The 17,375-nt window shown below is 31.7% G+C and overlaps 1 protein-coding gene and 1 long non-coding RNA gene across 2 annotated transcripts in view; one reads left to right on the top strand and one right to left on the bottom strand.

The window, feature by feature from the left end:
* LOC145966138 (uncharacterized) overlaps positions 1-2,216 on the bottom strand; it is a 67,683-nt gene extending 65,467 nt beyond the window's left edge. The window contains exons 1-2 of the long non-coding RNA XR_014436974.1: positions 2,148-2,216; positions 1,994-2,042 (exon numbers count right to left, since the gene is read on the bottom strand). This is a non-coding gene — a long non-coding RNA (uncharacterized LOC145966138). The remainder of the gene's footprint in view (positions 1-1,993; positions 2,043-2,147) is intronic.
* Positions 2,217-14,384: 12,168 nt separating this feature from the next.
* On the top strand, positions 14,385-17,375 carry LOC145966531 (eEF1A lysine and N-terminal methyltransferase homolog). Its single transcript, XM_083090646.1, has 8 exons — positions 14,385-14,733; positions 14,817-14,939; positions 15,072-15,288; positions 15,364-15,579; positions 15,684-15,946; positions 16,021-16,385; positions 16,467-16,648; positions 16,748-17,375. Exons 1-8 carry the CDS (start codon positions 14,642-14,644, stop codon positions 17,294-17,296), a joined length of 2,007 nt encoding a protein of 668 aa, XP_082946772.1. The 5' UTR covers positions 14,385-14,641; the 3' UTR covers positions 17,297-17,375.

Below are 17,375 nucleotides of genomic sequence, written 5' to 3' on the forward strand. Positions count from 1 at the left end.
TACTTTTATACAATAAATACGAACTTATTTTTTCTTAATTGTAGTTGCAGAAAATATCAAACATTAATTCTGGATTTAATTGAAAGACTTATTCATTAAAACTTTACACCCACTTAAGCAACGTATGATATTGGAGAACAGTAGCAAAAACAAAATACGAAAAATCGATATGATCAGAATAAAAAAAATTTGAAAATTGTTAAAATTGAGAGGCAACCGGGATATTTTTTGTTTTTTATAAATTCGAGATATCGATCTAATACTAATACTAATAGATAATAATATGCGGCATACAAATATAAACGAGCAATGGTTTCGTTGAACCGTCGTCCTCGTCGCGCATATTATCGCGTATTCCCTGTGCGACATTAACAAAGTGACGTCGTCACATCGCGTAGAATTATAACGTATACCACGTGGCAAGAAACGAGGAGAGTGTATTCTCCGGTGTACCGTCAATAAAGCCGTCGCGCAATAATTATCGTTGCCGGCAGAGCGTCTCGAGGGGCGTCATTAGGCGACAACGTCGCATATCGCGGCTTTTAATGTTTCACAAACGCTTTTCAGGTACGACGACGAAGACGACGATGTACGGCATCGCTTTATCGCACGTCGTCAACCACGTATTAACGAAGAGCGCTCGTGTGGTACGCGTACACGTGTTCCGAGGAAGACTTATACGATCGAGTTATTTCGATATGAAAGCTGAAACGGCGATATGCATTGTTATGTGCCGCGTTTTCTGCCATAGCGGAAAAATTATCAAGCACAAGCGATGCAGATAATGATAAAAAGTTCTACTTTTTTTTCACGGAGATCACTCTTGTTCCTTTTTTTTTATAGATACGCTTTTTTTATATTACGCTGTTTCGATCGTGCACATCGCTCTTTCTTTTATTATGCTCGGGAGAAATTTGCACGATGATATAATGCGACTTCTTTAATTCAGTACATATTCTAGGTAAAAATCGTGTTAGAAAATTGAAAAAAATGTGTAGGAAGAGTATATGTTTTATCAACATTAGACGCATGATAATATAACAAATATAAAATAAATTAAGTCTGCACCGACGAGATAATGTCTAATAGATGAAATAATACGTCAATAATGTCAGTCTGAGATATTACCACATGCAATCGTATTGTTTTCTTTAAGGAAAAAATATTTGCATTTTAAATATTATATATATGTATTTTATATATTTATTTTTATATATTATATATATATAATATGAATTTTTATATTATATATATATATATATATATATATATATATATATATATATAATGTTTTATTAATTAATAAATTAATAAGTAAATTAATTACTAAATTTGGATAATATTCATTTAAATATTCACTTATATTATATAAATACATACACAAAAATTGCTTTCTTTGTGTATGTATCTTTGTGTATTGTAATCTTTCTTAGACTTTACATTATTGAACTTCTGAAACCTCAAAAGAAAGATCGTGATGTCGAATGATAATTCGAATGATTGACGCTTTCACCGCAGTTGAAAGATACTGAGTACTCTTACAAATCGCATCACGATCTGTCGCAAAAACGACTGGACATCAGGTAGATTCGACTAACATGGTAGTGAAAGTATAAGAGACCAAAAAACGCCCAAAAGTTATACATATATATGGTTAAATAAAATTAGCGTTATTTCTTCCATTAGATTTCAACTGTATTGTTATTGTGTACATTCAAATCGCAAGCGGGTAAATCAAATGTCACTTTTAATCGAGATATACATACGTTCTAGTGAAAAATTATCCAAATAATTTACAAAGAAATTAGCTACCTATGTGAATTATATGCATGTTCACACATAAATTTAAATATATGCTATACGTTTAATCTACATGCAATATATGGCGAACAAATGTAAGAAAAAAATAATGTAACTAAGTTATATTGTTTATACGAAAAATAAACGCGATTAGGTATAATTCGTTTAATAATGTGGACATTATTCCACTTACTGTGATGTGATTCATTTTGAATTTCCATTGGCACCTCTCGCGTCTTCTTCTAGAAAAACCAATGAAATCATTTTCGCGGCGAAATTTATGTTATAATACACGAAGATTATTCAGCTGTCAATGATATAGCGTGATAAAAAAATGAGAAACTTACATTTGATGATGAGATTAGCGGGGATTCAAATCCTGCTCGACAAGAACTCGATCAGACTCGACTCTCGGGAAACCGGAAACGCGCACTTACTTGACGGAAATGCAGAGACATCTAGCGGAGATACAAATCACTACATTTCGTCGATAATTACAGAGAGAAGACTGAGAGATGTCATGGCCTGCTTTTAGGTGATCTCTGAAAGCGATACTCCCTCTATGGACATTGAAAACGTGGACGTGAACTACAAAGACAATGTCCATGAATGTTCTCAGAGGGTAATATATAATGTGCACAATTTCTGGTTTTGTTCCGTGCTATATGCACGAAATGCCGGTAGCACCAGTGCTGTATAACAAGATACTTATATATGTAAATTGATAGTAAATAAATTATTCAATCGCGAAAGATACTGTAATATTCAAAGATGAAATAAATATTTTTCTATATTCATTGTCATATTTATATCCTTTTATTTACAAAACACAAAATGCCTGCTGTGGGATAAAAACATTCTTAATCGTATTTCTATAAATCTTCTTAATTAGCAGTAAACTGATCTTCGATATTTATCAATCATTTATTTAATTATTTAAAAATTTAATTATTAATACATGTATAGAATTTGTCAAATTAATCACCGATTCTTCTGAAGTTTTTATAATTAAGACTCGAAAAATATAGATGTTGCAAAATATTTTAAGTCTCTTCCTTTATATAAAATATAAAGAACTCATATGTTCCATTCTAATATAGCTAACATTATTTATATATTATTATTATAATTTTCATACCAGCATAATACTTTTATGCTTAATACTTTATATAATACAATGTACTAAATTATAAAATTTAATATAATTACAAAATAGTATTACTATTAATAAATAGGTTGTATGCATACTGTCTTTTAGTTTCTAATCATTTCCAATCACTATGCATTTCAATCCAATATATTCTCTTCTTCGAGTTCTTGGAATATTATGATTTATTGTATTCCTTTGTGTTAACATCATAAAAATTACCATCCCTTGTCATGCTTATTCCTTCCTATGGAGTCCATCGAAATACTTTCTATGGACATTTGTTCTCAGGTATAGATATTCAAATCACTGTAGTTGCCTTTTTCTATTTTCTATATTATAATATAAAACTTACTAAAAATTTTTACATCCAGACAAGATTAGCGATGATTAATCCCTAAGATTATTAGAATTTTAATATATTTTCCTTAGCATTAACGGAATATTAAAAAAATTTTAATGATCACCTAATAGCCTTAACAATCCTTTTTTTTTTTTTTTTACGTGGGGAAAATGCTTTTTATGCACACCCCGGGATGTATTTAGCGGGACCTATTTAGCGGGCTCTCACATACATACAGGTACATAAATTTTGTATTACATAAGTACATAAAATTTCGCAAAAAAATTCGTATTACTATAAAAATTATTGAGTGTTAACAATTTAATTTTCATCCTTATATAAATAAAAATACCTATAAAAAAAAAACACAAAAAATATTGATCCCTTAAAAATTGTTAATATTAATAATATAATTATTGAAATATGTATTGATCTGTTTTCCCTAATATTATTTAAACCTACATTTCCTGATTCTTTAAAAGATACATAATATATTAATCACCTAAATTAATCACATAATAGCCCTAACAATCCTCTATACTTCTTGAAAGGAAAATTAAAAAATCTTAATGATCACCTAATAGCCCTAACAATCCTATTTCTCGATTAAGTAAAATTATTCGAGGAAAGCCTATCTCTAATCACGTGTATTTTAATTACGTGCCCTAATTACATTCTCTAACCGCGTGCCCTAACCGCGTGAATAAATGTCCGACATTACGTACTATTGTACGTAAAGCTTTTCTTCAGGCCAGTTGAACTTACTTTTCGTTGATCCTGGCCACTTTCTCGCTCGATCTCTAATCAGAGATCGAAAAAGGAGATAAACACTCCTTCTTTTGCCGATTAATTAACGGCAAATGAGCGTAAATATTTCACGCTCATCGTAACGATCGCTCGATTTTACGATCGTTCGTTAAATATTTGAATATAATTTTATTTTAACTCAAATAAAGCCAAATTACTACAAATTTCTGTATATTATATTTTCTAATAAAATATAAAATTCATGTGTGTGTACAACTTTTATCATATTACAAATTATTTAATTAATTAATCATTTGGCTTTATATGAAGTTAAATTAAAGTTTAAAAACAATGTCTACAAACAAATTCTACGATGGATGAGCTATAAGAAATTAGAATAAAATAAGTGCGCGTTATAAAAATAAAGTAGAATCAAAAATTGATAAAATTGATAAAATTATTAAAGCGTGCTCTTTATTTAATAAATTAGACAAAACCTTTACAAAAAAATTTCTTTTCTTGATTCTCTTTTTTTAATTAATACTTCAATATACTTTCGCAATAGATGCAAAGTATTTCGAAAGAATTTATTAAAAGTTATTTAATTTAATCTATCCTAGCTCATCCATTTTAAGGCAACGGATTTACTACAATCTACAATCTACAATCTACAATCTACATCTACATCTACAATCTCTACGAATTCGTTACCTTAAAGTTAAATAAAAGTTTTTCTCACTCACCGGCACTGATGCGCAACAGCGGAGTTATCGAAGCTACGTTGTCTGTAACATACAAATATAAAATTCATTTATAATAATGTTCACAAAATGCAATCAATATTTCAAAAAGTTTTTATCGTGCGGAATTTTATATCCGATGTGTAAAATAATACGCAGATAAACACGTATGGAAAAATTTTATAAATTTTTGAAACTGTTTTTTAAATAGAAAGCTTTATATGACTTTTATAAAAAACTTTCTCTTTAATTCATTTAAATAATAAGATCGAATTATTGTTTGTTTGTAACAATTTAACGATTTATAACAATTGATATACAAATAATAGATACTCACCATCAGGTTGCTCCACCGATGCAAGATGCCTCTCACAGGCCTCCTCCTCCTCTTATGTTGTTGACGCGCGATACTTTTAACGACACTCCCGCACTCACGAGCGATATTTTTATATCGCTATTTTCATCATTTTACGCGCGATACTGAACGGCACTCCCGCACTATTTCGGTACGATTAAAAATTTGGCCGCGCGATGTATATATTTAATATATATATACTTCCAACGACACTCCCGGTTTCGATACGAGCGAAAATCCCATTTCATTTACGAGATCAACTTCGAGCCAACAGGTCGGAAATGCAACGATACAACGAGCAAAGATTAGGCCCGAACCGGAAAGAAGACGAAACGATTGACGGAATAGAGGAAAATGAAGTTCACCAGCTCTTTTTCGCGCATAATTATCCTATCTCGTATCGAACCTGGACCCGCTAAGCACGATTTCAGGTGCTTCGCCCGGAACATAAAGTTTCCCGCGATTGCAGGACATGGCTACACCAGGCTGGTAGACGGCAAAAGAAGAGGATACCCACATTTTTTAAATGCTAACATTCAGCAATTTAGAAAATGGGGAGGCAACCCCTTTTACCGAGCGAAAATCGTGCCTAGGGGAATCCACTCGACTCCTCGGCAGGGTTAACACACGCAGTGCGTGTGGCTGTAGACGAGCAAAGAGAAGGGACTCATTGACGACCATTCCGAGCAATCGATCGAGTTCTAACTAATTCGGGCCGAATCATTTGACGAAGCACGAAGCACGAAGCGCGAGTGTACGTTGCATAGCAACGTGTGCAAACTCGAAACATCCCAGTTAGTTGGCATCGGAAGTAGAGACTCGTGACAATAAATGAAATTGGGATTTTATATGAAAAAGTCCAAAAGTTCCGCGAAAACGCGACGACGCGAGAATACTACAACGCGAAAACGCGGTAACGAAGCGCTTGCCGTCCGCGGCACGTTGACGGCACCGACGACGCGAAAGGGTACTTAGCTTCCCATTCAGGCACCTTAAGATTTATCATAAATAGAAAAATTTAAGATAAACCTCAAGGCACCATCCAAGTACTAAGCCCTCCCACCGCGACAAGGTGTACCCCTTGGGAGGGTTATATTATATATATTTTTATATATAATGTAATATATAATTTAAAATTTATTTTGTAATATAGTACATAAATTTAAATTCGCAAATATAAACGATAAATAAAAATATAAAAGATAAAAGAAAATCTATTATATAAATGTTCAAAATAATTGATTTTAAAACTAATTATTGCGCGCAATTAATTTTTACATTTTTACTTTTAAATAGATATATTTTAATCTTATAAATTGCGTAATTACAAAATAATTTATATTTTTTAAATATAAACTTTTAGTAATACGATAAATAAAAAAATTTCTATTTTTTTATATGTGAAATATTTAAATAAATATATTAATATGAAATATTTTATAAAACATAAGAAGTATCTGAAAATATTAATAAAAAATTTTATAAATGTTTTAATCATTTTAAAATAAAATAAAATATTTTTTATAAGTACACGTATTATATATGTTACAATTTAAAATCACTATTAAATCACTATCAAATAAAACGAAACGTGAAATATGTATATTTTGAATATATACTAATGATAAATAATTTATATATTGTTGCGTCCGCGGAACGATATATATCGACCGTGCGCGACGCAATCGGCATACGCTGACTCTCTGACAGTCGTTGTTTTTAACAACATCTTGACAACGCGCGCGGAAACGATCTTCTTCGAAAGAATTCATCGGGTGACGAATACATTCAGCGGGACGGGACGCGGGGACGCAACAATATAATAAATAATGATTGTGATAAATAATTTATATTAATGACTTACATCATATCTCTTATTGGTCCATCCATTTCCAAAACGTCCTTCTTTCTTTTGCTTTCTTCGCTTTTTCCTCGTGGCACTTCAATCCTCCTTGCACTCATTTGAATTCCTCGTTACACTTACACTCATTCACGAAAAGTTCCTCGTTGCACTTGCAATTGTGTTCAGAGAAAGAATTTGATAATATATGATACGTCTCACATCACTATTTCACTGCTCAAGAGCTACTGAGCGAATGATCGTAAGTCAGAAACATTACCGCGGTATTGTTTATATCCCCAAGGTTGACTATGTAAAGAAAGAATTTGATAATATGTGAAACGTCTCTCACGTCACTACTCAAAGTCACTGTGCGAATGATAATAAAGCCATGTAACGTATTAACAATAGCGCGATACTGTTTATCAAGGTCGAACACGGTGTTATTGATAATTCTCTCGTTGCCAAATATTTTCTGTAATATAAAATATTTGCGGGAGGAATATATTAAATTATAAAAGTATTTTAATTTATTGAATAAGATTAATTGATTATTTATTAAACTATTCATCACTCATGAAGTCTTTCGTTTTGCTAATTATTTGCATCTATAATTCGATTGTTTTACTTCGTGTTCTCTCACAATCCAAATTATATTGAGATTGTCAAGTAGAATGATAAAGTAACACGGATGGAATATATTTGAGACTCTAAGTATTGAAATAATAATTATTGTCCGTAAAGATTGCAAGCCTCGATGTGATTATTTAATATGTTGGATTCCTATCACATTAAATCAATTCTCGATTAAATTGTATATTGTTTAATTAACCAGGATTGAGCATTAATGATCAAAAGATCATAATATATTTAATACTCTTGTCCCCTTTCATATATACCTGTTTCAATTTTTATTCGCAGTAATGAATGATTACGATTCGATAAATATTTATCGTTCCGATACAGTCGTTTCATGTCGTTTATCAAAAGTTAATTAATTTTTAATTATTAATATTTATAGCAAATTATGTTTCGATACTAATCGTAATCGTGTTTAGTACAAAAATTACAATATACGAAGCGTTTCTCATCACTACTTTATTACTCGAGAGTCACCGTGCGAATGATAACAAAGCCGTAATGTAGCGCGCTACTGTTTATATTTTATATTGCCAAAGTCGAACACCGTGTTATTGATAATTCGTTGCCGAAATATTTTATACATTATAAAATATACATTAACGCTAAATATTAAATAACAAAAGTATTTTAATTTATAGATTAATTAATCGATTATTTATTAACTAATTAATTAACATACGAAGCATTTTGCATCACTACTTTACTGCTCGAGTGTCACCGAATAAATGATAGCAAAACCATACATACAAACAATAGCATCCTATTGTTTACGTCAAAATCGAACATAATGTTATTGATAAGTCGTTGCCAAAATATTTTATATATTATAAAATATGCACTAACGCGGAATATTAAATTATAGAAGTGTTTTAATTTATTGGTTAAATTCATTATTTATTAAGTATTCATCACGGAGCCTTTATGCTAATTATTTACGTATATAATTCAATTGTTTTATCGCGCGTTCTTTCATAATCCAAATATATTTTGATTATCAAAGGAACACGCGTGAAATACGTTTTATTTTAAGTATCATTGAAAAAATAATTATTGTCCGTAAAGCTCGCAAATATATTCCATCCTTGTTACTTTATCATTCTACTTGACAATCTAAATATAATTTGGGTTGGGGATTGTGAGAGAACACGAAGTAAAACAATCGAATTATAGATGCAAATAATTAGCAAAACGAAAGACTTCATGAGTGATGAATAGTTTAATAAATAATCAATTAATCTTATTCAATAAATTAAAATACTTTTATAATTTAATATATTCCTCCCGCAAATAATTTATATTACAGAAAATATTTGGCAACGAGAGAATTATCAATAACACCGTGTTCGACCTTGATAAACAGTATCGCGCTATTGTTAATATGTTACATGGCTTTATTATCATTCGCACAGTGACTTTGAGTAGTGACGTGAGAGACGTTTCACATATTATCAAATTCTTTCTTTACATAGTCAACCTTGGGGATATAAACAATACCGCGGTAATGTTTCTGACTTACGATCATTCGCTCAGTAGCTCTTGAGCAGTGAAATAGTGATGTGAGACGTATCATATATTATCAAATTCTTTCTCTGAACACAATTGCAAGTGCAACGAGGAACTTTTCGTGAATGAGTGTAAGTGTAACGAGGAATTCAAATGAGTGCAAGGAGGATTGAAGTGCCACGAGGAAAAAGCGAAGAAAGCAAAAGAAAGAAGGACGTTTTGGAAATGGATGGACCAATAAGAGATATGATGTAAGTCATTAATATAAATTATTTATCACAATCATTATTTATTATATTGTTGCGTCCCCGCGTCCCGTCCCGCTGAATGTATTCGTCACCCGATGAATTCTTTCGAAGAAGATCGTTTCCGCGCGCGTTGTCAAGATGTTGTTAAAAACAACGACTGTCAGAGAGTCAGCGTATGCCGATTGCGTCGCGCACGGTCGATATATATCGTTCCGCGGACGCAACAATATATAAATTATTTATCATTAGTATATATTCAAAATATACATATTTCACGTTTCGTTTTATTTGATAGTGATTTAATAGTGATTTTAAATTGTAACATATATAATACGTGTACTTATAAAAAATATTTTATTTTATTTTAAAATGATTAAAACATTTATAAAATTTTTTATTAATATTTTCAGATACTTCTTATGTTTTATAAAATATTTCATATTAATATATTTATTTAAATATTTCACATATAAAAAAATAGAAATTTTTTTATTTATCGTATTACTAAAAGTTTATATTTAAAAAATATAAATTATTTTGTAATTACGCAATTTATAAGATTAAAATATATCTATTTAAAAGTAAAAATGTAAAAATTAATTGCGCGCAATAATTAGTTTTAAAATCAATTATTTTGAACATTTATATAATAGATTTTCTTTTATCTTTTATATTTTTATTTATCGTTTATATTTGCGAATTTAAATTTATGTACTATATTACAAAATAAATTTTAAATTATATATTACATTATATATAAAAATATATATAATATAACCCTCTCAAGGGGTACACCTTGTCGCGGTGGGAGGGCTTAGTACTTGGATGGTGCCTTGAGGTTTATCTTAAATTTTTCTATTTATGATAAATCTTAAGGTGCCTGAATGGGAAGCTAAGTACCCTTTCGCGTCGTCGGTGCCCGTCAACGTGCCGCGGACGGCAAGCGCTTCGTTACCGCGTTTTCGCGTTGTAGTATTCTCGCGTCGTCGCGTTTTCGCGGAACTTTTGGACTTTTTCATATAAAATCCCAATTTCATTTATTGTCACGAGTCTCTACTTCCGATGCCAACTAACTGGGATGTTTCGAGTTTGCACACGTTGCTATGCAACGTACACTCGCCCTTCGTGCTTCGTGCTTCGTCAAATGATTCGGCCCGAATTAGTTAGAACTCGATCGATTGCTCGGAATGGTCGTCAATGAGTCCCTTCTCTTTGCTCGTCTACAGCCACACGCACTGCGTGTGTTAACCCTGCCGAGGAGTCGAGTGGATTCCCCTAGGCACGATTTTCGCTCGGTAAAAGGGGTTGCCTCCCCATTTTCTAAATTGCTGAATGTTAGCATTTAAAAAATGTGGGTATCCTCTTCTTTTGCCGTCTACCAGCCTGGTGTAGCCATGTCCTGCAATCGCGGGAAACTTTATGTTCCGGGCGAAGCACCTGAAATCGTGCTTAGCGGGTCCAGGTTCGATACGAGATAGGATAATTATGCGCGAAAAAGAGCTGGTGAACTTCATTTTCCTCTATTCCGTCAATCGTTTCGTCTTCTTTCCGGTTCGGGCCTAATCTTTGCTCGTTGTATCGTTGCATTTCCGACCTGTTGGCTCGAAGTTGATCTCGTAAATGAAATGGGATTTTCGCTCGTATCGAAACCGGGAGTGTCGTTGGAAGTATATATATATTAAATATATACATCGCGCGGCCAAATTTTTAATCGTACCGAAATAGTGCGGGAGTGCCGTTCAGTATCGCGTGTAAAATAACGAAAATAGCGATATAAAAATATCGCTCGTGAGTGCGGGAGTGTCGTTAAAAGTATCGCGCGTCAACAACATGAGAGGAGGAGGAGGCCTGGGAGAGGCATCTTGCATCGGTGGAGCAACCTGATGGTGAGTATCTATTATTTATATATCAATTGTTATAAACCGTTAAATTGTTACAAACAAACAATAATTCGATCTTATTATTTAAATGAATTAAAGAGAAAGATTTTTATAAAAGTCGTATAAAGCTTTCTATTTAAAAAACAGTTTCAAAAATTTATAGAATTTTTCCATACGTGTTTATCTGCTTATTATTTTACACATCGGATATAAAATTCCGCACGATAAAAACTTTTTGAAATATTGATTGCATTTTGTGAACATTATGATAAATGAATTTTATATTTGTATGTTACAGACAACGTAGCTTCGATAACTCCGCTGTTGCGCATCAGTGCCGGTGAGTGAGAAAAACTTTTATTTAACTTTAAGGTAACGAATTCGTAGAGATTGTAGATGTAGATGTAGATTGTAGATTGTAGATTGTAGAATGTAGTAAATCCGTTGCCTTAAAATGGATGAGCTAGGATAGATTAAATTAAATAACTTTTAATAAATTCTTTCGAAATGGTTTGCATCTATTGCGAAAATATATTGAAGTATTAATTAAAAAAAGAGAATCAAGAAAAGAAAATTTTTTTGTAAAGGTTTTGTCTAATTTATTAAATAAAGAGCACGCTTTAATAATTTTATCAATTTTATCAATTTTTGATTCTACTTTATTTTTATAACGCGCACTTATTTTATTCTAATTTCTGATAGCTCATCCATCGTAGAATTTGTTTGTAGACATTGGTTTTAAACTTTAATTTAACTTCATATAAAGCCAAATGATTAATTAATTAAATAATTTGTAATATGATAAAAGTTGTACACACACATGAATTTTATATTTTATTAGAAAATATAATATACAGAAATTTGTAGTAATTTGGCTTTATTTGAGTTAAAATAAAATTATATTCAAATATTTAACGAACGATCATAAAATGGAGCGATCGTTACGATGAGCGTGAAATATTTACGCTCATTTGCCGTTAATTAATCGGCAAAAGAAGGAGTGTTTATCTCCTTTTTCGATCTCTGATTAGAGATCGAGCGAGAAAGTGGCCAGGATCAACGAAAAGTAAGTTCAACTGGCCTGAAGAAAAGCTTTACGTACAATAGTACGTAATGTCGGACATTTATTCACGCGGTTAGGGCACGCGGTTAGAGAATGTAATTAGGGCACGTAATTAAAATATACGTGATTAGAGATAGGCTTTCCTCGAATAATTTTACTTAATCGAGAAATAGGATTGTTAGGGCTATTAGGTGATCATTAAGATTTTTTAATTTTCCTTTCAAGAAGTATAGAGGATTGTTAGGGCTATTATGTGATTAATTTAAGTGATTAATATATTATGTATCTTTTAAAGAATCAGGAAATGTAGGTTTAAATAATATTAGGGAAAACAGATCAATAAATATTTCAATAATTATATTATTAATATTAACAATTTTTAAGGGGTCAATATTTAAGTTTTATATTATAAAATATTATACATATAATATATTTTGAACATTTTCGTTTAATAAATTATTCCATATTATAAATTATTTTGTATTGCATTTCAAATTATATTATATTTTACATTAACTTTTGTATTAAATTCTGTATTGAAAGAAAATAGAAAATTTTTCCTTCTCGATGGTATCTCCACCTTAACGAAGGCATTTGCCGGGTGAGGAGGTTTGATTACTCTAATGAACCTGAGAGCTATGCCGGCGGTAACATACGCCGATATTCATATAGACTTTTCGTTTATTTAAGATAATTTTAAGTATGATCTTAAATTTAAAAGTGAATTATGAATACCGACCGTAATTACTGATAGGATCACCCATGCCGGACAGGTCGAAGGGGAAGACTAAGAGAGATACCAAGATTATATAAATATTTGTTTTATTAATTATATTAATATTTTTAAATAAAATGAAAGAAAAAGGGACAATAATCGAGAAAATAGAAAAAGGCAGCTACAGTGATTTGAATATCTATACCTGAGAACAAATGTCCATAAAAAGTATTCCGATGGACTCTATAGGAAAGAATAAGCATGACAAGTGATGGAAATTTTTATGATGTTAACACAAAGGAATACAATAAACCATAATAATCCAAGAACTCGAAGAAAAGAATATATTGGATAGAAATGCATAATGATTGAAAATGATTAGAAACTAAAAGACAGTATGCATACAACCTATTTATTAATAGTAATACTATTTTGTAATTATATTAAATTTTATAATTTAGTACATTGTATTATATAAAGTATTAAGCATAAAAGTATTATGCTGGTATGAAAATTATAATAATAATATATAAATAATGTTAGCTATATTAGAATGGAACATATGAATTCTTTATATTTTATATAAAGAAATATACTTAAAATATTTTGCAACATCTATATTTTTCGATTCTTAATTATAAAAACTTCAGAAGAATCAGTGATTAAATTAACAAATTCTATCATGTATTAATAATTAAAGTTTTAAGTAATTAAATAAATGATTGATAAATATCAAAGATCAGTTTACTGCTAATTAAGAAGATTTATAGAAATACGATTAAGAATGTTTTTATCCCACAGCAGGCATTTTGTGTTTTGTAAATAAAAGGATATAAATATGACAATGAATATAGAAAAATATTTATTTCATCTTTGAATATTACAGTATCTTTCGCGATTGAATAATTTATTTACTATCAATTTACATACATAAGTATCTTGTTATACAGCACTGGTGCTACCGGCATTTCGTGCACATAGCACGGAACAAAACCAGCAATTGTGCACATTATATATTACCCTCTGAGAACATTCATGGACATTGGCTTTGTAGTTCACGTCCACGTTTTCAATGTCCATAGAGGGAGTATTGCTTTCAGAGATTACCTAAAAGCAGGCCTTGACATCTCTCAGTCTTCTCTCTGATAATTAGTTCGCGTTACCTTACACAGATGTCGCGATTGTTTTGCTGAAGCGGGATGGCCGCTCTCAAAGTTTAAGGCCATCACACACGAAATTGCATAGCTGCATATGCATAACATAAGACCATATGGACCAATGAGCATCGAGTATTATGTTATGTAAGTCAATATGGCGACTTAATACTCGATGCTGATTGGTCCATATGATCTTATGCTATGCATATGCAGCTATGCAATTTCGTGTGTGACGGCCCTTAAGGCCAACCCTTTAATCAACAATTAAGTTTGGTCGAAGCGGCCCTAAACACGTGTTACGGATTATCTCGTGTTTTCTTTGTTCCTGCACTGACACGTTTTTCACACCCCTTTCTGACTATCCTGACACTGTGGATTCATATTAACGACTAACCTAGTCACCAAAAGTCAATCCCTTACATACTGATATATATATATTGCGTTAACTACTAATGTAAAACATGAATCTTTTGCCAAAAACGCACGAAGAATTCAGTCACGCGGATTATTGGAACGCATTCTTCAAAAGACGTGGCAAGAAAGTGTTTGAATGGTATAAATTCATTAATTATATTGTTGACAATCCTTTGGATATAATTACAACTTATTACACTCGCTATTTCTGTCTGGTTTCAGGTACGGTGAATATTCTGAATTATGCGAAATACTTTTAAAGTATATCAAAATAAAGGATGATATTTTGATTGTCGGTTGTGGAAATTCCACACTGAGTATGTCATTGTATGATGTTGGTTACAGGTAAATCTTATATACATTTGTAATGCATATATATATATATATATATATATATATATATATATATATATATAAATATTTTCTTAAATCAACTGATTCATATAAATTAATATTAATAAATGTTGATTTTTACAGAAATATTATTAATATTGATATATCACATATTGTTATTAGACATATGCGTGATATAAATAATAATACAAGACCAAACTTAATATATGAACATATGGATGCCACCAAAATGACGTATCCTGATGAAAAGTTCAGTGTAATTCTCGACAAAGGTACATTGGATGCTCTAATGCCAGATGCCAAAGAAACAACTATATCTACAATAGATAAATATTTTAAAGTGAGCTTTTGATTGCCAAAGGAGAGGGAACTTCTTGTAATTTTTTTGTTTTAACAAGTAAAATTTCTGCTTTAGGAGATCACACGAGTGTTACGAAATGGTGGCAGGTATATCTGTATATCGTTGCTGCAGGAGCACATCTTGCGAAAGCTTTTATCTTATTTTCCTTCTTCGGGATTCATGTTTCGCATATCACGATGCCATGAAGCTGAATCAAAAACACGTTTAGAGGGCAATTTGATACCAATTTTTGTGGTCATTGCTACAAAATTCACTAAATTATCTCAGACCGTATGTTGTAATAAAAGTATTAAAATTTGTCGTATTGTCATCTTAGCCTTAGTCTAGGGTGAGTAGGTTATCAAAGTTATTTTTGTAGATTGTAATTCCGATAGGTTCTTGAATTAGCATTGGTCAATGGTCCACCTGAACGATTATCTTCAATGGATGATATGATATCCGCGATATTGTCCATACAACAATCTGCATTGGTGTGCAGTAGTCTTTACAAGAGAACCGTTGCCGATGTGAGAGAAATATCGTTGGATCTACATCGTCTAGGTCTCGACAAACATCCACGATACACTGTTTATGTTCTCGATCAACCACGTATACGCGAAGCGAAAACGTATGCGGCTTTCATCGTCCCACAGGGAAAGTACGTTTGACACTTTTCGAATGTAAATTTGTCGGCTGACTGTAAATTATACTATGCCATTCTTTTCTTAACAGAGAAATGGACTGGTTGTTCAGTACGAGGGAAGGACGACAGCAAGTTCTAAAGAGTGCGCAATATGATAGACTTGCGATAATTACTTTACGCAGAGAACATAAATTCGAAAGTTGGAACGCTGTGAAGGCCGAGTTAGAAGACTGCGTATGTAATCTAGCACCAGCCGGTTTATGTAGTAAGATTGATATTCCCTTTTTATCTTTGGGTTCCGATGTTGGAGCTCGAACCATTTGTTATGAAGGGAAAAGCGACATTAGTGGATCGTTCGTTGTGGAAGAAGTGGAGAAGGACGGTTACGAATTCAGGCGCCTTGTATTTCTGAACAATCCATATGTTATTCAGAGTGAAGCTAGATTGAAAGAAGGTATTATGCTTTACAATAAATTCGAAAATTCTACGATTATTATAATAATGATTGTATAAGCGATAACATAATTATTTACAGCAAAGTCTAGACGTGGTAAAACGAAAAAAATTGCCGATCCTGGATTTTTAGCTTGTGAACATCACATTCATATGAGCGCTGGCGTAAATGCAGTAATAGATATAAAAAAACAGCAGGAGATTATGATTATAGGACTTGGTGGTGGTGGTCTTTGCATGTTCTTACATCATTGCTTCCCCAAAGTACGTATCTTCACAGAATTTATTGTCAAATTATGGAGCGTTACATATTTAAGAAATTTGAGTGTATTTTTTTCGTAAATCGAAATTTTTTTCTTTCAGTTAAAAATTACTGCAGTTGAAATTGACAATGCGATGTTAAAAGTGGCTACCGAGTACTTCAATCTTATTCTTGATGACAGAATGAAAGTAGAAATCGCAGATGGAATTCGATTTATTAAAGATGCCGCTGCATGTGAGAAAAAGTATAAGGCCATACTTTTTGATATTGACAGTAAGGATACTACGATCGGAATGAGTTGTCCACCTAAACAATTTCTCGAATTATCGGTACTGAAAGCAGTTGCAGCATGCTTAACGGAGGACGGTCTTTTTATCTTGAATCTGGTCAGCAGAGATAAGAATTTAAAACAGAAAGCGAAGGATGGCCTGAACTCGGTATTTCAATCGCTCGCCTGTTATGCTATTCAAGATGAAGTAAACGAGATCGTTATGTGCTCTATAGAGAAACATGATTCAAAAGAATGGAGAAACAAACTCAAACTTGCCGCTACAAGCTTGAACGAGCAAGCGGCTGCAAGAAAATTATCCTCTTTCAAGGAAGCTTTTAATGTCTCTACACTTTTAGAAAGCTTATCAATGGAATCCTAATATTATTTTGTATAAATATATGTTTCCTTCATAATAAATAAAATTAAACATGCAATTTTGTTTAATATATTTTAAATTA

The sequence above is a fragment of the Camponotus vicinus genome, unplaced genomic scaffold (assembly GCF_025532165.1).
Source record: "Camponotus vicinus isolate PSW18456_S1 unplaced genomic scaffold, iyCamVici1.0 SCAF_2, whole genome shotgun sequence".
NCBI lineage: Eukaryota > Metazoa > Arthropoda > Insecta > Hymenoptera > Formicidae > Camponotus > Camponotus vicinus.